The sequence below is a fragment of the Silurus meridionalis genome, chromosome 5 (genome assembly GCF_014805685.1).
Source record: "Silurus meridionalis isolate SWU-2019-XX chromosome 5, ASM1480568v1, whole genome shotgun sequence".
NCBI lineage: Eukaryota > Metazoa > Chordata > Actinopteri > Siluriformes > Siluridae > Silurus > Silurus meridionalis.
In genome coordinates this window covers 4,902,198-4,924,053 of record NC_060888.1, presented here as the reverse complement: position 1 = coordinate 4,924,053, position 21,856 = coordinate 4,902,198, and the positions used below count along the sequence as shown (strand labels likewise).

The 21,856-nt window shown below is 39.0% G+C and overlaps 2 protein-coding genes across 2 annotated transcripts; one reads left to right on the top strand and one right to left on the bottom strand.

Annotated features, from left to right (window-relative positions):
- The first annotated feature begins 1,159 nt into the window (after window positions 1-1,159).
- tbc1d10c (TBC1 domain family, member 10C) lies at window positions 1,160-11,215 on the top strand. The gene is made up of 10 exons (XM_046850440.1): window positions 1,160-1,203; window positions 1,431-1,546; window positions 3,405-3,504; window positions 3,593-3,700; window positions 5,046-5,152; window positions 5,536-5,650; window positions 6,628-6,693; window positions 6,778-6,967; window positions 7,048-7,208; window positions 7,524-11,215. The coding sequence occupies exons 2-10, from the start codon at window positions 1,434-1,436 to the stop codon at window positions 10,413-10,415; spliced, it is 3,852 nt and encodes a 1,283-aa protein (XP_046706396.1). The 5' UTR covers window positions 1,160-1,203; window positions 1,431-1,433; the 3' UTR covers window positions 10,416-11,215.
- A 982-nt stretch (window positions 11,216-12,197) lies between these two features.
- On the bottom strand, window positions 12,198-21,365 carry rad9a (RAD9 checkpoint clamp component A). The gene is made up of 11 exons (XM_046848698.1): window positions 21,136-21,365; window positions 20,126-20,196; window positions 19,803-19,925; window positions 18,611-18,725; window positions 17,582-17,681; window positions 17,396-17,502; window positions 16,090-16,196; window positions 14,305-14,369; window positions 13,119-13,226; window positions 12,815-13,019; window positions 12,198-12,728 (listed from the first exon to the last, which is right to left on the bottom strand). Exons 1-11 carry the CDS (start codon window positions 21,167-21,169, stop codon window positions 12,612-12,614), a joined length of 1,152 nt encoding a protein of 383 aa, XP_046704654.1. The 5' UTR covers window positions 21,170-21,365; the 3' UTR covers window positions 12,198-12,611.
- Window positions 21,366-21,856: the final 491 nt, after the last annotated feature.

Below are 21,856 nucleotides of genomic sequence, written 5' to 3'. Positions count from 1 at the left end.
GCTGGATCTGGAGTGTAGGTTAGAAAAACTGGGCAAAAGGTTGAAACTCACCCCAAATAGCACAATAGTTAATCAGAAATCAGCATATGACATAACAGAGCACTTATTCACATGTAGGAGGAATGTAGTATAGCCAAACCACCTACTGGCACGTTTCTTTTGGTGGGGGGAAGGAAACTCATACAGACCTAAGCAGGAAAGTGCAACTCCACACAGACCTGGTTGACCTGATTTGAGATGAGGCAGCCTTTAATAAAAACATTTAGCATCTGGAATCAAACATCTACCTTTGTACGACCAGAAGTCTCTGAGGAGCTACAGACACACCTTGAAGTTGACCTTATTCTAACCTAACAGACACTAAACGAGCTCAGGAACAAACCAAGAATCCTTACATTGCTACCTGATATACTACGATGCTATCCAGGCTTTATAAATGATGAAGAAACACTACAGCACACAACACTTAAGATAGTGTAAATGGCTCTGTTTTGCTTAATAATGTACTGTGATTTGATAATTATTAAATTACAGTATACTACCCCATACTGATCACCATTCTTTAAGACTCCTGGGTAGGGTAGGCAATGTCTCGACCTATGATATTTTTTAATCAGAATGTCTATTTATGTATTCTATTTCGTATAACTACTGTGTTGTTTTGTGACTAAAGCTGATCATGAGAAATACACGAGAACTAAATTGCACATGTACTGCAATGTGCCTGTAAAATGGCAATAAACGAACTTGAAAAACATCAATTAAAACCAACATAACACAAAACTAACTACATGCAGTGAACATGTGTAACAATATTTAGTGCAAACTACAGAACACAATCAGACAATAAATACAGTGACAGTGTACTAATGAACAGTACAGTAAATGTGTGTTAGAGCAAATAAATTGTTCATATAAAAATAAAAACTGTACAAACAAACAAACAGGTGAGCATCCGATCGTAGACATGCACCAGTTTTAGACTGGTTACCTTCTGTCATCTTTTAATCACAGATTGTTTGTGAACTTTCCTCCATTATGTGCAGCACAAGTTCATACACACACACACACACACACACACACACACACACACACACACACACACACACACTCAACCACTACAGCGGAAGTCGTTTTTTTTTTTTTCAGTTCTATCTTCCCTCCTATAGCAGCACAATTGCACCTTATAGCAGTACATCCAAGGTAAGTAACGGTATGCTTTTCTTTTCTCACTTTTCATTTTCGTCTTCCATTTCCCTATAATTAAGGCATATACCTCACGACAAACAAGCACACACTCTACAACAGGGGAAATGATGCAGAGGATGTGAGGTTTAGGTGTGTCGAAACTCAGCTCTGCCATTACTGTGAAGAAAATCATTAATATCCGCATAAGTTTTGCTCGTGAGTTGAAAGTCTCTTTCTTTCAGGTGATGTCTCTCTGTTCAGACCAGAAAGAAGATGGAGAGAGCACCTCCGGCTCCTCAGAAGCCAAAACAGACCGCTATGGATTCCTGCTTGTTAATGGAGACACGAATAATGACAGGTACCAAGCGCACACACACACACACACACACACACACACACACACACACACACACACACACACACACACACACACACACACACGAAGTGCAGAAACTGAGTGGTCAGCGTAGTGAGTGTGTTCAATAAAGTACATTTGTAAAAATCATTCTCAACTGTCACCTTCCATTACTTTTGCTGTTGCTCTCAACATCCTGCCACATTACCATGGTGATATTGGCCCTGTCAGTATGTGGTTTCCTGTTGTGTGTGTGAGTATGTTTATTATGACAGTTGTGCTCTGTACTGTGAGAATCTCAGGGACTTACATTTAAATGCTACCTGTTGCCTTGTTGTGGACAAAAGCAACAGATCCTTTCATTTTCATTTTTGAGGAAAATTTACTGATATCCTTTGTACAACCAAAACTGAATGCCGTATACCTTCCACCATAATGACCCACGTTTGATTGTGTTGCGTACTTTTCATCTTGGGATTTGGGTATACAGAACAAACAGCTGAAATATTACAGCATTCAAGTCATTAGTTATCTTTATTAGAAAGACTTAGGCATACCCATTGACGTGCACTTGTTCCTTTATGTGAACGTGCCACATTTGTGTATTCCTGTGTGACTTGAAACAAACAGCATGTTTGCTTTAACTTAGAATAACTAATTTGTAAATTCACTAAGAAGTTTGAAGAAAATCACAAAACCCAGAGGAAATCCAGAAGGATACAGAGAGCAGGACTGATTCAGAGACCCTGGAGTTGTAGAGGAGCAATGCTACAGTAAATGCTGTAAAAATACTACAGAGTTGAGAAAAATAGAACCAAACAGCAGGAGACCTGAGAATTCATGTCACATTAAATGTTCAGCTGAGTTTGGTGGTAAAGCATTGCAAACCAGTGCAGTGTGTGTATGTAAATATACTGTATACGTGGTAGTATCTGCCGAGTAGGGTGGGTGTTCAAGGGTGGGCTCCGACGATCATCATGCACGAGTTGCTGAATGTTTTCGACATTTTCATTGAGCTTCTTGAAGGTCTTCCAAATCTCTCGTCGTATTTCAGTGATGTTTTTCTGCAGCATCACCATAAACTTGTTAAACCTTGTCAAACGTCTCTATGGCAGATTTGCCTACTTTCATGCAAAGTTTCTTGTTTGCTCTTTGTTCTAACTTGCTGTTCACGCACATGTCAGAATAGCACCAGTTGCACAGCTCCTGATGTACACAGGAGGACGTATTTTGGCACACTGACTTATGAAGGTCGGTGCTCCCTGTGACTGTGCGTGCAGCCTTGTGCTGCCATCTGTTGGCGTGTTACAAAATTAGCCTTAAAATGTTATTTTTTTTATACCACCTCGTATTTGTAGAACATATTGGTGTATTATTTAATAGACATCTATACGGTTTAAACAAATTGTTTGACACATTTTCATTTTAGATTTTCATTTCTAAAATTGGTGTGCTTTCTTATTTTAAAACAATATTGCTGTCACTGGCAACAATGTCATTGTTTTAATTAATTTGTGAGTTGTTATTATTGCTATAGATTTCTCAAAGTATTTGTAATGTCATTATTATGATAGGTTTGTTATAGATTTGAAATAGTGTCAGTGTTTTCACCGATATCTTGTTATCAGCATCTTGTTAACAGCTTATGTGTTTGGTTTGCATGTGTAAAAAAAGACATACGGTAACATCCTTGTGTATTGTCTATTTCAATAGATAATCCTAATACCACAAATATTTTTTTGCCAGACCATATACAGGCAAAATGAATTTCCTTTTAGTAATACTGAATACTGAGTAATACTTTTCTTTACACATACTTGAACCTTTCACTCTTGCTTACATGTTGTACTTGTGTCCCCAGCAGTGATGATCCCTGTCCTGAGTTGGTGAGACACCGTGAAATGAAATGGATAAGCCTTATGAGCCAATGGGATCAGGTACTAGAGAAGAAGCACAGTAAGGTATGTTAATGGGGAGAGAATACAAAAATGTATCACCATCACCATCATCACCACCATCATCATCATCACCATCCTCTTTTGACTACAGATTAAAGCTCAGTGTCAGAAGGGCATCCCAGCATCTGTCAGGATCAAGTGCTGGCCCCTGCTTTGTGGAGCGAAACAGAGGAAAGAGAATAATGAAAATCTCTACAAAGTGAGTGAATATGTTAAGTAAAAAAAGGACAAAAGAAAATAATCACTGTCTCTCTGTACATTATTCCAGATGTTTAGTTATCGATATTCTTGAAAATTCTAAATTTTTATAATGACATATAATTACAATAATAATATATTATATAACGGCCTAGACCAGGGGGCCCCAAACTTTTTCTGTGAAAAATTATAGAGAATTAGAGTGAATACCAGTATTATTGTGGAGATTTTAGCATAATTTTAAATGTATATATTATTCCTCCTAACGCTAGATTAGATTATTATTTTGGTTGGTTATTATTATTATATTGTTGGTGGGTAACTCTAACAAATAATTAGGCTATGTTAATAAGGTCGTATAGTGGATTTTACTGATACCGATAACCAATTATCAACCGATATTTTTTAAATGGAGACTGGATAAAAAAAAAAAAAAAAACACTCCATGTAAAATATAACTTTATAAAAAAAAAAAAAAAAACAGCACTGAATCATGACATTGTTCTTAATGAGATAAATATGAATATATTAATTAATAAATATAATTATATAATAAATACATTGTAATGATAAATATAGCACTCTTCGTGCAGCGCACAGTCTCACGTGTAAACAAACAAACAGCAAGCGGTATCAGTGATTTGCCTCTAAAGGCAACTCTTGAAATGTCTGAGGACAGGAAGAAGAATGGTTATGGATTTTTGCCGACAGCTGATACTTCCAGAAATCAACTATCTCAACCTCTATTAATAACTAATAGTGGACTGCAGTTTGGAGACCCCCGGCCTGGACTTACTTTTCACTGCTAACCAGTCCATCTCAGCTTGCCATGAACACATTCATTTACACCTATGGGAGATTTCAATTCTCTGATCGACCTAACATTGAATATTGTAGGCCTCAGGAGTCTGGAGAAACCGAATAAAACTCATATGAGCTGGGACTATGATATGATATATGAATACTTGGTCAGGATGAGTTGGAATTATTGCCAAGCTTCACTGTTTAGTGGATATCTTTGGGAGAACCTTGAATTTTTTTATTTAAATTTCTTAAATTTCTAGAAAGTAACCAATTTGTAGTTAGTCATCCAAAAATATTCTGTATGTCACAGGTGGTAACAAAACATTTGCTTCCACTTTTGTCATTTAACTAAATTGAATTGCTTAAATTTTATTTACCAGGTTTGAGTTAGCATACAGGTATGGACTAGCATACAAACAATGGAAATGGTTTAAGATCAGACAACATCAACTAGCCAGTAAAAAAAAAACCAGCCATCAGTTGACAGAGTTAGAAAGATTCTTTTTTTGTGTTTCATCCATCTATTTATTTCTCGTTGTAAGACTCTGGAGTCATCACCAGGTCAGCAAAGCTGGATTGATGTCATTAAGAGAGACACAGATCGGCAGTTTCCGTTTCATGAGATGTTTCAATCTGAAGACAGCTTTGGGTAAAAGCATTCTTATTATATGTCTCACTTCTAAACACTCATTCTGTCCAGCTTATTTGTACAAGCTACTGTACGAACTGTCAAAACTCAGGCTTTGCTTATTGAACTGCTAAAAAAAAATATTGATTCTGTACCACTACTAAATTCTTTCCAGAAAACTACACCTTATTATATATGTTCAAAATTTCAAAACAAGATAGACATTTCAGAATTCTTGGACCCAGTTTCCTGATATATATTTCAGTTTGAGTGATTCACTTACATCAATTTAACATGCTCTGGTCTAAGAGCCTGGGTTTTAACCTCTTTGGATGTATTCAGCAGGGGTTCCCATGAAGCTAATATACATTTCTGTTTTTTTGTTTCTGCTTTCATGTGAGAAGTCAGCAGGGCTTGTTGCAGGTTCTGAAAGCGTACACCGAGTTTCGGCCTGATGAAGGGTACTGCCAGGCGCAGGGTCCGGTGGCTGCAGTGCTACTAATGAACATGCCTATGGAGGTACATTTCAGCAGGACCTATAACCTAGCTTTAAGTATAATTGTGTACGTACATATTGGTGGCAAATTATTGCAGATGATGGTTTAGATAAAACTCGGTATGGATTTTTGCCGATATCAGCATATCAACTCTCTGTGCCAATTAATCAGCAAAACCGATTAATCAGTCGACCTCTAATTAGGTGCACTGAAGCAGCTTTAGTTAGTTCCAAAACCTTAGGCGTCTTCTAATTTGTCATCTGAGGGTATTTATGTATGTCATTTTAATTAAATGCTAATACAACTTCTAAACTGTGTATTCCATGCCGGTTTTTAGTTGAGGATGAAAAGCACATGATATGGTTTTCACATTCATAAAACATCTATGGGACATTTTCCTAATTTTCTATACTAAGGTTTAGAGGTCAATCGTGGCTTTTTCAATACCTATAGCTAGGCTTGATCGTATGTGTTGATAACCGATCAACTGATAGTTTCTAAAATGAATACTGGATAAAAAAAAAAAAAAAAAACCTAGCTAAACTTAACACATGTAAAATAGTACTGAATTTTATTAGAGAAATAAAAATGGTACAGAATCATAAAAATGTGCTAAAGGAAACAAATATGAATATAGTAATTAATGAATATAATGATAGAATTAATTAATTATAAATAACAAATATAATATAGTGCTCTCCATGCAGCGCACCATCTCACGTGTAAAAACAAACGGCACATGGCGTCAGTGATTCGCCTCTAGAGTAATGACAGCGGACCGGCAGCTGGAAAAACTATCGGTATGGATTTTTGCCGATATCCGATTGTCCCAGCCAGGCGTCGTAGGAGTCTCTACTGAGGTGCACTGAAGCAGTTATAGTTACTCCTGATGTGGGCCAAAACCTTAGACTTTCGCTACTTTGTCACCTGAGGATATTTATGTATATCAATTTAATTAACCGCTAATACAACTTGTGTAAACTGTGTATTCAATGACAGGAAGCGTTCTGGTGTTTGGTACAGATCAGCGAACTCTACCTCCCTGGCTACTACAGCCCCCTACTGGTATGGCAGAACTACAAACAGGCACAGCACACATGGGGAGAAAAAGTCAGTCTTTATTGTCCACTGCCCTTTCTGTCTCCACAGGAAGGAGTTCTGTTTGACGCTGCAATTCTCTTCAGCGTGCTAAAGAGGACGTGTCCAGCTGCATATAAACACATGCAGAGACAGGGGGTGGAGCCTCTTATGTTTGCCACCGATTGGCTGATGTGCCTGTATAGCCGCCACCTGCCCTTCAACACATTGCTCAGAGTTTGGGACCTCTTCTTCTGCAATGGTGAGAGATGATTTGACTATACATATTACATACTTTACGAAGCGATTGATATGTGTGTGACTGATCTGTGTGTGTTGCAGGTGTACGTGTGCTGTTTCAGGTGGCTGTGGTTTTAGTGCGACGATGTTTGGGGGAGGCTCGACAACGGAAAGAGTGTGAGGGCCAGATGGAGACGCTGGAGAGACTGCGGTCAGTTAGGGGGTGTGTTCAAAATGAACACGCTGACACCTTCATTCAAGAGGTGAGTAACTGGAGTGGGGTATTGGCTCAACCGACTTACCATGCCTACAGATGCATGCTTTTTCTAAATAGGAGGGAGAAAAAAAAACCACACATAATAATAACCACAATCTTGTTGCCAGATTTCAGGAAAACCAAGGTCAACGTGGTGCGCACCTATTTCAGATTTTATATATATGTATAAATCAAGATTACTTGCAACTTAAGTCCAACATCTTAACCACTGAGCTTCCACTTCCCATGTTGCATGTTTTACACTTAGCCAAAAGGGAATTTCAAGAAATGATTACTAATAATACAATCCTCATTTTCTCAGGTGTGTTCGGTACCCCTGTCCTTGGCAGAGCTCCAGCGTCAGACGGAAAAGCAGTTAGAGAAATGGCGGAAAGAGCGTCCAGGCTCGACCTTTGACCCACGCAGTCGATGCCATGGATACCACATGATATGGGAGAAAGGAAAAGAAAAAGAGAAGGAAAACATAAAGAAGGAGAGACTGGGCGTGAACCTGAGTGTTTCTGTGATGCGTTCGCACTCGTCTCTCTCCCCGGCAATCCTTCGTAAAAAATGGAGGAAGAGAGGGAGTAAAGTAGAGACTGAAGACTGGGAAGGGCGAGGGTTCTCAAAACAGGACAGTGACGATGAAGAGAAGAGGAGGGCGAGCGTGTGCGGTGTAGCCGGAGAGCTGCGGGCGAGGACGGACAAGACATCGCAGGAGTTTAGTACACACTTACAGAAAAAATGTATCGTAGACCCAAACACACAGCGTGTAGCAGCTACGGAAACACAGTCGGGTCCTGAGTTGTTAGATCAAAGTGACGTTGTGTTCGAGGAGGAGGAAAATGACTCAACTGACACAGAAACAAGGACATCTCCCAGTTTGAAGGAAGATCATTTACAACCAGGTCAACAGGAAATAGAAGAACTTCGTGGCATTAAGACACGACAAGTTGAAGAAAAGCAAGTACAGACTCCCAGTGAGGACCAGGATGCAGACATTTCAACACCAGACCAACCAGAGGCTGGAAGACAACAAGAGGAAGAGGAGGATGCGATAAACAAACTTGAAGAGGATACACAGGAGAACAGAAATCAACAAGAGGAGGAAATTGACAACAAACATGAAGAGGAGGTACAACCCAATACGAATACACATGAACAGGAGATGAAAACTGCTCAACAGGAAGCAGAAGTTGAGGTAGATGATGACACACAGGAACAGAAAATCCACATCGGCACTTGTGAACAGGAGCAGGAAATTGAAATAAACAGTAAACATGAACAGGAAATGCAAGTGGTTAGTATAAAACAGGAAGAGGAAATAGGGACAAATAGCAAAGAACAAGAGGATGACATTCATCTGGGCAGCACTGAAGATGAAGCAATTTGTAAGAACAATGAAAAGGACCAGGAAATAAAAGCACAGAGTAGTGAACAGAAAGTGGAAATACAGGAACAACAGGAAATAAAGACAAGCAGTATGGAACAGGAAGTGGAAATACTGCAGGAAAATGACAGCAAGGCGAATTATGGCAAAAAGGAAGTGGAGATTCTTGTAGTAAATGATATCAAGGTGAACAGCAGTGAACAGGAAGTGAAAATTCTTGAAGAAAATGACATTAAGGCGAACAGCATCGAACAGGAAGTGGAAATTCTTGAAGAAAATGACATTAAGGCAAACAGCATCGACCAGGAAGTGGAAATTCTTGAAGAAAATGACATTAAGGTGAACAGCATCGACCAGGAAGTGGAAATTCTTGAAGAAAATGACATTAAGGTGAACAGCAGTGAACAGGAAGTGGAAATTCTTGAAGAAAATGACATTAAGGTGAACAGCATCGACCAGGAAGTGGAAATTCTTGAAGAAAATGACATCAAGGTGAACAGCAGTGAACAGGAAGTGGAAATTCTTGAAGAAAATGACATTAAGGTGAACAGCATCGACCAGGAAGTGGAAATTCTTGAAGAAAATGACATCAAGGCGAACAGCAGTGAACAGGAAGAGGAAACACAGTGTGAAGGCAAACAAGCAAATAGTGATAATGAAGAAGAGATTCATAAAGCACGTCTCATAAATGAAGCAGATGTGCCTCAAAATGAGCAGCAGCAACAAGAAGAAAAAATTTATGTTGAACAAAATTTGGAAAAGGAAGAGAAAATGCATTCTGACGTACAAACTCTAGAAGATCAGGAGGATGCAGAGGAACAAGCCGCCTCTCTTAAAGAGGAAGATCATGGGATAGGTGAAAGTGAAATTAATACAGATGAAAGAGAGCATTCGGAAAAGATACAGAAAGAGGAACAGATTAGTGATGGACGAGGGGAAAACACAGAAGGAAAAAGAAGTAGCAATATTTCCACAGTAGATCAAGAGGAGACTGAAAAAGCAGAATCTTCACCTTGTGTTCAATCAGAGACACTGATGGAGCATTCTGGAGTATCAGAGATGCCAAAGGAACCCGACCCAACACAGGAAGAAAGAATGAAGGTTAATGAAGCCTCCACACCTAAGCATGGAGAACATGACATGACCAGTGGATCGAGTAATCCCGAGCCTCCACGTCCAGACAAGGAAGAGGACGTGGAAAAAGGGACAAATAATACAACTGTGGCAAACCCGATAAAAAATTCTCCCCCTGGCTCAAACCCTCAGCTCCGCCTTCGGAGGTCCTCCAGCTCGCACACCTCTTATCCTACAATTCTCTCAGAGGACACTTTCAGAGATCCGCACCAGTGCATCAAACAAGAGTCATGCCCACAAACGGCCAAAGCAGAAGAACCAGACGTCACCAAACAAACACAAACCCAAAGCCCCATACCCAAGGATCCACCGGAACGGCAAAAGTCAGACAAACCCAAACGCAGGGGTCTGTTTCACCGACTCAGGGCTGAAGCACCTTCTAAATCCACCATCCCCAAAATCGTGATCCAGGATTTCAGCGAAGGGGAGGAGAAGCTGAGTTCAAAAGAGAGGAGGCGGCGGAGAAGGATGCAGGAGAGGAAAGAAAAGGAGGAGGAGAAGGAGAGGAAGAAGCTCGAGAAAGAGCTGGAGAAGGAAAAAGGGAGGGAGAGGAAAAAGCCCCAGACTAGAGGCAAGAGTTTTCAGGTGCTCAGCAAAAAGCATGAAGATAATGATGACGTTGTCTCGGGGAGGAGCGGCTCTCAGGGGGTCGGACCAAAAAGAAAATCTTACTCTGAGAGTTACTTTTGACTGGAGGGCACGCTGATGTTTCTCAGCATTGTTTTTTTTGGGATTGTAGTATAGTATTATAGAAAGAAAGCTAAAGCCATCGACCAAAACTGAAACATTTACCAGAGCAACTTGCAATGATCTGATTTACACAACTGAGCAGTTGAGGGGTAAGAGCCCTGCTTAAGGGCCCAAAAATGACAGCTTGGTGGTGCTTGGATCTGAACTCACGACCTTCTGATCAACATCTTAACCACTGGACTGCCACTTCCCCTGAAACAAATAGACCTTTTCAACATGTCTAGTTGAAGTCTTTGATGGACCTATAAATCACAGCATTTGATAATAATAATGATGCAATAGTTTCACACTGCTTTCTAGGGAAATGCTTGTTCCTCTTTTCAAAGCAACCGGTAACAGCTGCTGTATATACATTTGATCACTGAGGCAATTTAGCTGTTTAAATGCTTCAGTGCGTTTAATGAAAAAAAAAAATGCTCTTATAGAAAACTAGTCGACATTGTGGATTATTTTTCTCCACAACCACGTCCCATTTTCTCTCGTACACCTCTATGAATAAAATGTAAGCAATTTTTAATAGCTAGCACTTCATGCTTATGTTTACCGTAAATGTATAAACAGTCGTTTCATCACCAGCCTTGTTTTTCTCCAATATATATTGCTGTCATGTCATGTTGTCGAGAAAGCAGAAATAAGTCCTTCCTCCTGAACACTTTTTCCCCAATGAGGAAAAAACCTTGCAAATCACTGACATTGGAGACTCCTTCCATAAATATTCAATAAACATCTCCTTAAAGGGACAGTGTCCATTTATTATCTGCTTTTGAATATGTCTAGTGTCCGGCCTACACGTCCCTGTGAACGAGGACGCAGTAGGGACGGTGAGATTCAGGATTCTCGCACCGGTGCATTGCCATAAAAGTTAGTGATGTGATGCATCGATTTAAAAAAAGCATTAGCAGGTTGCAGGTTATAAATGATGCACTAGAACTTGAAATAAGATCTGGTTCTGATCATGGGTAAGAAGTCTGTAAGAAAGAAGTCTTTTTTTTTTTTTTTTACATATCTATACTTTACTAAAGTATTTCCCTTCGGGGAGACTTTAACTTTAACTTCGCTACATTTCAAAGCCACCAATCAGGGTAGAGTCCACACACTGTGTAGAATTTGTTTTGATTGCTACTTGGTGGTATCTATTTACCACAAACAGACACTTCAGCGTCAGTTCAACAACAAGCAGATCATTTTGAGAGGAATAAATGATGGAAGAAACTCCTGACTCGAACTCACCACAACACCCGTGGTCTTATTTATGTGATTTCTTTTGAAGTAGTGGAAAAAAAGGGTTTGGGCTCATGATAATTTAATAGATATCAATCTATTATCTGTGGTTCTTCCCCAAGCTGTAACGTTTTATCTCTGGATGTGGTAGAATATTTTTCCTTCACTTGAACTAGGAGATCCAAATCTGTTCTGAATTTCATTGCATCATATTGCATGGAATTGTGTTGTGTTGAATCAAATCGAAATCGGATTACACTGCATCGTAATGGGGTGAATCACTTTAACGTATCAGATCATTGGCTATGCATTGAGATACGAATCGCTTCGGCCTCAGTTATGGAGAACTTGAACATCCCTAGTATGCAGTACTGCTATAACGTACCAAAAGGAATGCTTTTATATAAAGCAATGACTAGAATTAGAGACAGAAATATCTTCAGAGCTGCTGTTAGAGAAAATCTTCTCTCCGATCATATTACGAATCCAGAAGCAGCATAATGATTTTATTGAAAGCGTCTTTTATTTGAATTTCCCTCACGTACAAATGTTGTGATTACCTAAGTAAAAATCCAGTGATGCCCTACTGGTCATAAGGTTTGGTTTACAATATAAAATCGAGTGCAGACAATCAATCTCCATTTATGTTTTAAGTGGCCTTCAAGGTCAGAAATGAAATTTGAGAAGATCTAGAAAGTATGTCAGAGATGACGTTCTTGACTCACACCTTAACTTTTAATTCCACTGCATTAAAATTAGTGAAAAAAACTGCTTGACCCTCAGTAGTCCAGTACAATGATTTGGGTGCAATGCATCTTGTTTGTCTTCACCACTGATTAAAAAAAAAAATGTGGCGTTCCGCAGTTCCTTTGTGTTAATTGTTCATTCGCCCTCCCTCTTTCTCTGCTGTGGAGTTCATTCTGAGGGTCTCTCGTCCTCACTATCGCTGGCGAGCACTTCCTGGCTCTGTATTGTCTGGTTGCTCGGCTGAGGAGAAGCCGGCAGCACTGAGCCGAAGAAAAGCGAACAGAACTGAGAATGAAAGAGTGAAAACAGGATGAAAAACTACTTATCAGATATGCACAATAAAAAATAAAAAAAAGGAAAAGTTTTTCAACCTTTTTATTGGGCGGTCTTTCCTCTGAATCCTCCTCCACCTCTTCGTCTTCCTCTTCGCTAATAAGTCGGCTTTTGCGATTGGTGGAGGAAGTCTGAGGTGGAGGTTCGTAGGACGGTCCAGCGAGGTCACTGGTTTCCATGGCGATAAGATACGAGTCAATGTCATCGCACATAAAGTCATCGGGTGGGAGTTCAGTTTGGGGACTAGGAGACAGTGAAAGACAGAGAATGAACGATGGAGTTAATGAATGAATACAAATGTATGTTTATGACTTGTAGATTTTACCAACAGTGTCTCCTTACCCGTCGGCTTTATTGTTGTTGTGGTTGCGCTGATGTGCCTCTTCAGAGAGTGTAGCGAGTACAAAGTTCGCCTCTAAGACGCTGTCGGTTACGTTTAGGACAACGGGGCTAATAAACACACACACACACACACACACACACACACACACACACACACACACACACAGAGATCAGCTGGAACATTATGACCACCTGCCTAATATTGTGTTGGTCTCCGTTTCGCTGCCAAAACAGTTTTAAACCATTTAACTTTAACAGCATTAAGTTCTTCACAGTTTGAGCTACAGGACCTCGTCTGTTGGATCAGACCACACAGACCAGCCTTCGCTCCTCACGTGCATCAATGAGCCTCGGCCGCCCACGACCCTGTCACCGGTTCACCACTGTTCCTTCTAGGAGCACTTTTGATAGACACTGAGCACTGCAGACCAGGAACATCTCACAAAAGCTTCAGTTTTGGAGATGCTCTGCCCCAGACGTCTAGACATCACAATTTGGCACTTATTAAACTCACTTATATCCTTACGCTCCCCCATTTTTGTTGTTTTCCACAAGAAAATGTCACTTGCTGCCTAAAATATCCCACCCACTAACAGGTGCCATGATGAAGAGATAATCTGTATTATTCACATCAAAGATCATACTGTTAAAATGTTATGTCTGATCGGTGTAAATACAGTATTTGAACAAACGTATTCGGACACCCGACTTTTCCAGCCATATGTGGTTCTTCACTAAACTGTTACCACGAACTTGGAAGCACAAAGTTGTATCTCTGGATGTGGTATTATTTTCCTTTGACTTGATCTAGGAGACTCAAATTTGTTCCAGCATGACAATACACCTGTGCACAAAGCAAGCTCCATGAAAATACATAGGTTGGAGCGGAAGATCTTTTGCTGTAGAGCTCTGACCTCAACCTTCAACACTATCGGGATGAATTAGAACACCCTTGTGGCTGAATGAGCACAAATCTCCACAAGCACACTCCAAAATCTAGTGAAACATCTAGAAGAGGTTATCGTCAAAGCAAATACGGAGCAAATGGGAACTAAATGTGGAATGGGAGGTTCAAAAATCATGTATGAATCTTATGGTCCGGTGTCCACAAACTTTTGTCCATATAAAGTATAACTGCAAGCAATTTTTATGATGCAACAGAAAAATCTGTAGTTAATGTATTTACCTGCCGGGCTCATCAAAGTACATGGAGACGGGAAGACCTGCTGTCTCAGCAAAGACCAACAAACCCTGTGAGCCACAGAGGAAATTAAATTCATTTAACGTACAGCATTCTAAAGTGAATTTCCACTAACATTTTTCAATTATAAGAAAATGTGCTCACTATAAAAGGAGAGAAGGTTTTATTAAAATAAATAAATAAAAAACACTTCTGCCAATGCTTCAGATGCAGTTTTTTTCGATGCATCCACAAATTCAGACTGCACTGATTCTGCATTATAATAAGTTGAGTTACATTTTTAAAATACACAAAAATGAAACGGACATTTATTAAATTAACAATTACAGTGGAACCTCGATACTTGCGACCTTGACGCTCGTGACCTTGATAGTTCGCGACTTTCCATTTGGAACCGGACTGAGAGTAACTCGCAAAAAATCGTACAGTCCGTGAGAAGCTGCGAGTGGTTCAAAAGTTCGTAACGTTTCATTGAGAAACAATTCAAAACAGAGATTGTACTAATAAATGACATAAAAATGTTTAAAAGACTATTTTATTATTGTATTATTCATTTAAAGTAGTAAATAAAACATTTATGACAAGTAATGCACACTTTATGTTGTGTTTACACTACAGTACAATTCCCCTTGAAAAAGGAACCATCAAAAGGAGAGTCAAAACCTCCCGATTTTTGTTACTCGCGAGGGGTCATAGCACGTAACCCCCACGAGTATTGAGGTTGCACTGTATTTCTAGGAATGTGTTTTCCGGGATGCACATCTCGATAACTGAGCTGATTCGATTCGCATCTCGATGCATAGCCAAGGATATGATACAGTAAAGATACAAATGAAGCAGATCCGATCCGATTCACCAACTTTACAATGCAGTGTGAGCCGATTTCTTTTTCAACACAATGTGATTCAATGCAATACGATGCAATGAAAAAAAAATATGATGCAATGCAATTCAATATGGTACAGATAGTTTTATTTCTTTGGTTTAGACACACAGAAAATCATCAATTTAGTTAAGTGCCTTCTGACTTCTAATGTATGGCCCTTTTACTAACACGACTTTGTAGTCAAAAAGAAAAAAAGATTCAATAAAACCAGATGTTATTTTCCTGTACTGTCTCCAGAACAGATGCAGCTCTACCTCTGCCATGTTAATCTGTATTCTATGTGACTCTCAAGACACGTCTCCATCTTCTTAGTGATAAGTCATATTCACGTAGCAGCAGGGGGGCTGAGAGAATGCTTAAGAAAGTCTAGCAAAGAGAAATCAATCTACAAATAAAATATTGGTCACTTTCAGAATAATAAAAGCATATTGCATCTACTAAAGACAAATATAAATAAATGTGTTTCTACCAATGCAAATATGTTAAAAAGTAAGTATTGTGATACAAATAACAGCTTTTATCTGTTGCACACTTTAGTAAATCCATGCATCACTTTGTTAGCTTTTATGCTGATGCACCGATGCGAATCACTGAATCTTACCATCCCTAATGTATACTAGTAATATGGTATGCACCCTATTGTAACCTATCCTGATGGGCGTAGTCTCTTTCAGGGGGATTCCACCGCATCTACCAGGGATAACTCACTGAATGCTTTGATATGGAGGAAAAACGATGGAAAACATTTGCCTTTACAAAAACCCGAAGAAATAACCAATGCTGAATCGATGCTAATCCGGTGGCTTAAAGTGTCCCCACAATTTTACATTTTTTCTCACTTCCCGATATAAACAGACATTGTTGGTGTGTGTGTGTGTGTTTACCCTGAGCTCTTTAAGGCAGAAGGTGATGGTAGTCTGAGTTCCAATAGCGAAGTGATCGAACTCTTCTGAGCTCAAACACAGCTCGGTCATCATGGCCTTGGATGAGTCTGAAGAGAGAAGAAGGAAAAAACATGTAAAATTTAAAAATATGTATATAAAAAATCAATTTGACTAATAAAGCATTCTATTAGAATTTTTCACAATGAAAATCAGTTGTTTGGAGGCATAATTATTTGAGTCAGTGCTAATATGCTGGACTTCCGATCGGAGGGTCATGAATTCAAATCACAGCACCACCAAGCCGCCACTGTTGTGATCTTGGGCCCTTGAGCAAGGCCCTTAACCCTCAACTGCCTGTTGTACTGCAGCTTACTGCGGCTGAGTGTCTCATCACAGTACTGTGCTTGAAGTCTTATATAGATATCCGTGGGTTTTACATCTTCGTACACACAGGACACACAGGATGCAGGACACATGAGCTCTTAATAATGCGTGTAGTACCGCCTGGCTAGCATCCATTTTTCTACCTGTAAAATTTGTCCAGGTTTGACTTGAACCCCCCTCATATAAATAAGTGTAACAAAAAAAACAGATACGTGATAAATAAATAAAAACATACACTGTAAACAAGAAAGGCACAGCTTAGAGCAGAGATGCGAAAACCGGGGACCCAAAGTTGCAAAGTAATGGAGTGTGTGTTAGAGAAGTGAAGAAAAGAGTGCAGGCAGGATGGAGCGGGTGGAGAAGAGTGGAAGGAGTGATTTGTGATGGAAGGGTATCTTCAAGTTTCTAAGACGGTGGTAGTTGGAGCTGGAGGTGGTGGAAGATGAGATTTTCATTGGGAGTGATGAGGCTGGAAATGATTAGAAATTAGTTTATTAGAGGGGCAGGGGCAAGGTGAGAGAGAAGCGATTGAGATGGTTTGGACATGTGCAGAGGAGGGACATGGGGTATATCGGTAGAAAAATGCTGAGGATGGAACCGCCAGGGAGGAGGAAAATAGGAAGGCCAAAAAGAGGTTTATGGATGTGGTGAGAGAAGACATGCAGGTGGTTGGTTTAAAAAAGGCAGATGTAAAGAACAGAGTGGTATGAAAAAGAATGATCTGCTGTAGTGATCCCTAAAGGGAGCAGCTGAGAACTGAAAACTGAAAATTGAAGCTGCCTCTAAAATATGCAGGTTGTAAGACCAAAAAGACCACGATTACCTCTGCACCAACATCAGGTGCAGTAAAGAGGGAACAGCGCATCGCTGTGAGGACATTAAACAGAACAGAAAATAACAAGGAAACCCGAAACATCAGCACCTGCATCATCTTCCACGTGGTTCCTCAGCCAAACTCGATCGCTGCTCACTGACACACTCACTTCCTCCAGAGAGGGCGGGAAATGCAGAACTGTATCCACCCACAACCTGTCGCACAGACAACAGAGGACAAGATGTAGAAGAAACTGAGGTTAAGGAAAAGAGAGAGGGAGGGAGAAAGGAGGACCTGGGTTGGGCTCGGAGCACGTTGGGGCAGTTGTCCTTGTCAAACACTGCTTGCAAGTTCTCACAGTCCTGGAAGGACAGATTGTGTGTCTTTAAAAGCCCTGGAACGAACACACACACACACACACACACACACACACACACACACACACACACACACACACACACACACACATCATAACTAGGGTAATTAATATCTTTCCTCCATTACGATTTTTTTGCTTTCTTCTCCATCTCCATCTGTTTTCTTTCCCTTTTTTTTCCACAGTCTCTGATACTTTACCGTCTTCGTTACTATTTCCGTAGTTCTATAAATTATTCTCCTACATTTTTCCTTAATTCCTTTCTCTTTGTCATCTTTATTTTCTTTCTACGCTTTTCTATCACTTTCTTGTCTTGCTCATACCTCTTTTCTTCATCTTCTGAGTTTCCTGTCAGTTCACTCGTTCGCTATCTTAGATCTCTCTCTTTTTCTTCCCCTTTCACCCTCACTTTCCCCCCCTCTGCTTTTCAATCTCTATACCTTTCTTTCTTTCCTTGCCATTTAATTTTTTTCACCCTTTGTTGCTGTTCTTTAATAAAGTTAATAAAATTAATAAAGTTTCTCTTAAAACCTGAGGTGAAGTATTTCTGAATAGATTAGATTAGATTAGATTAGATTCAACTTTATTGTCATTACACATGTACAAGTACAATGCAACGAAATGCAGTTTGGGTCTAACCAGAGTGCAATAACAGCAAGTGCAGGATATATAGATTTAACATGAATTTACAGTTAAATAAAATAAAGACTATAAACAGTAATTAAAAGATGAATATGTACTATAAATGTTGTATACAGATGAATATATGTTATATATGTAAAACACAATATACAGAGTAGAATATACAGAATACAGCATGTTCCAAAGAGATTTACATTCTATGTTTCACAATAATTTGCCCACAATAATTTTTTTATCACGTAGCAGTTAAACCCATGAACATTGAGTGAAAGCTTGCACATGACAGTGATTGAGCTTGTTTTTACCATGTTTGCAGTGCAGCGTGATTCTCAGGCGACATTTCTCAGTGTTCATCTCGATGCGGCACTTCTCCACGGAGCGCTCGAGGGACGAGAGAGATCTGAACACCGTCTGTACGCTCTGAAAGACGAGGACGAGATCTTTAGTAGTTCACATTCACACAAATGTTTGGGCATCCAATAAACAATGCAAGAGACAGTTTATGTTTATAAAAATGTATGTTTTACTCATATGATATGTGCATTTTATAATAAATGTTGGCATTTAAACTGCAATTTTTTCCAGTTATTAATAGAGGTCGAGGCACCGATAGATGAATAGTGCAACTATCGTTTATCGGCTATCAGCAAAAATCCATATTGATAGTTTTTCTGCTTCCTGTCCGCTGTCATTACAACAGTGGCCTCTAGAGGCAAATCACTGACACTACATGCTGCTTGTTTTTACACTTGAGACTGCGCACAGCACGAAGAGCGCTATATTATTTTTTATTCACAATTTATTCATTATATAACTATATATTTATTAACGAATATAGTCATATTTATTTCCTTTAGCACATTTTTCCTGATTCAGTTCATTCTTTTTGTTTTATTTTCCTAAAAATGTTCAGTGTTTGCTTGTTTTTTATCCAGTATTTATTTGACTGTCGGCTGATTAATCGATTACCGGCAGGTGTGATCCAACCTAGCCCTCAGTATCGGTAAAATCCATTATCAGTCAACCTCTAGTTAATAACATAGTCTAATTATTTGTTAGATTCACCCACCCAACATATGCATAAGTATGTAAATGTTTTGATTTCAATAGCAATGAATATGAGAAAAACGTCATATGATTGAATTAATGCTCTTTTAATAGTCGATTTATCTCTTGAAAAGTGATGCTCATTTGTCTGTACGGTGAAGAACAAAATAAGAAACTAATCTAGTATTAAAAGGCATAATAAATACATTTAAAATCCTAAAACAATCTCCACAATAATAATGGTAATCTCTCTAGCACATTAAATTTTTTGTTATAGACCGACCCGGCCCTCATTAAAGAAAGAAAAATTATGTGTTTGGGAAGTACCCTCATGTAAAGAAACAAAAAAAAAGAAAAAAAAAACAGAAAACCTGCAAAATATAAAGATATCACATATCATGGATTTGAGAAAAATACAAGAAGGTGACCCATGGAAGAACTTAGTGTTACCTTGATGGGCATTTTGCAGCGAAAGGCGTGGTCCGGAGGAGCCTGATACCTCTGGAAGAAGAGCGGAGACATCAGGAAGCAGGCGAACGCGGATCGGGAGGAGTTCACCGCACGCAGGGTTAGCTGCATAAAATCATCACATGATACACATAAAACTGAGCACACAAACATGAATATTAAAAAAAAAAACTAAACCGTTATTCTTAATGCATAACACATTGAACCCCTTAATTGAAAAATGTAACTAATACAATTAAATCAATTAAAAAGAAAATTTGAGTATATTGAATACTCCACATAACCATACAGGTGTAAACACTAACCCCATCCTCAGTGGGCTCCAGGTAAAGCTCTTCTCCGATCCTTGAAAGGGAGTGTATCGCTTTGGCCAACACTGTAAGAAGAATTGACATGCAAAACACATAAAAAAAAAAAAAAAACATGAAACTATACAATCAAATCCCAGCAAGCAAGTGTTTTGGTTAGTTTTGGTTCTAATGAAGTCTGCGCTGTTCCTGAAATATTCTATTATATGAAAATAATGAAATATTCTTATGAGGTTTTTCGAATAGATTTTTTTTTTTTTAAACTAAAAACCCACAAAAGTTTGCTTTTTTTTCCAGATGCAGATGTACAGGCAGCAAGTTTCATATGGTCAAATGGCAACCAACTAAGTTTGAACCATATAGTGACAAGTTTGTCTCTGGTTCAGAGAATGTTCTCCTAACATTAGAAGAACGTTCAGGTAACCATCCAGGGTTACTTCAAGATCCCAAAATTTCATATAGTTTAACTTTTTCTAAACTACTGTAAAGCAGAAAAGAAAGAACTAAACACCAGTAATCTTATCATAAGTATTAATGTAACTTCCTATATAAGAACATCACTGTCCTGTTTTATTATTACATACTGGTTTAATGCCAACCAAATTAGTGACAGCTTTGCACAGGAATGGTACAGAGAATGTTCTCCTAACGTTAGAAGAACGTTCTGGTAACCATCCAGGGTTCTTTCATGGTTCCTAAGAGTGACAAATGGTTCATGGCAACCAAAAATGGTTTGTACCATATAGTGCAAGGTTTGTCTCTGGTTAAGAGAATGTTCTTCTAACGTTAAAAGAACGTTCTGTTAACCATTCAGGGTTCATTCAAGGTTCCCATGCGTTTCATATGGTTTAAAAGTTATAGAACCTTTAGGAAGATTTTCTGATCTACAGTAAAGTGCGAAAGGAAGTTCTGAGCACCAGTAATAGTCAGATTGATACTACAGGCGACATAATAAGAAGTATTACGCATTTTAAAAGATGCACGCAGTTATTCACAGATCCGTTCACCTTTGACGTTTCCTCCGGTTGCAACACAGTCCATCCTCGTTCACTTTGCACAGAATTTAATCCTGAAAAACGAATAGACTAACCAAACGCCCATACATTATTACAGTTTTTTTTTGTTTTTTTTACTAAACACTTCAAATAAGTTGGCTCAATAAAAGCACGACACTTCTGATCTGTTTACTACCCATCACTTCGCCATGTCGCGCGCTAAGATCAAACAATCATATCGTGCCACGTCATAAAAACGCGCCCGGGGTTTCTGTCGCGGAAGCTCAAATGGCTCCCTATTAGACACACTGGACTACATTTAGAAGTTGAAATCCAGTCCCCCATCCAACGTGTAGAGCAATTTATTTTGCACTAAGGAGATGTTTAAATTCAGACATATGTGGGAAAACCTATAAACGTAAATGTAAAGTTTTTACCAATTTGATTATTTTTGTATTGACTTCATTCATGATTAATATTTCATATTCCAAACATACACAGAGAATTATGAATGTATGGAAAGCATTGGGAAAAGTGTTGACAAACCAGGCTCTTGATTCTAAAAGACATTCCCTAACTTTGTTACTACACCCGGACCGGATCTGAACCGGATCATACATCAGATTTGATTAGACAGTGCTCTCGTGTTACATTACAACTTACAAGGAATTAAAAGTGAAAAGCAATTTTTAGGTACTATTTTATAACCCAAGATAATATTATGTGAATTGTC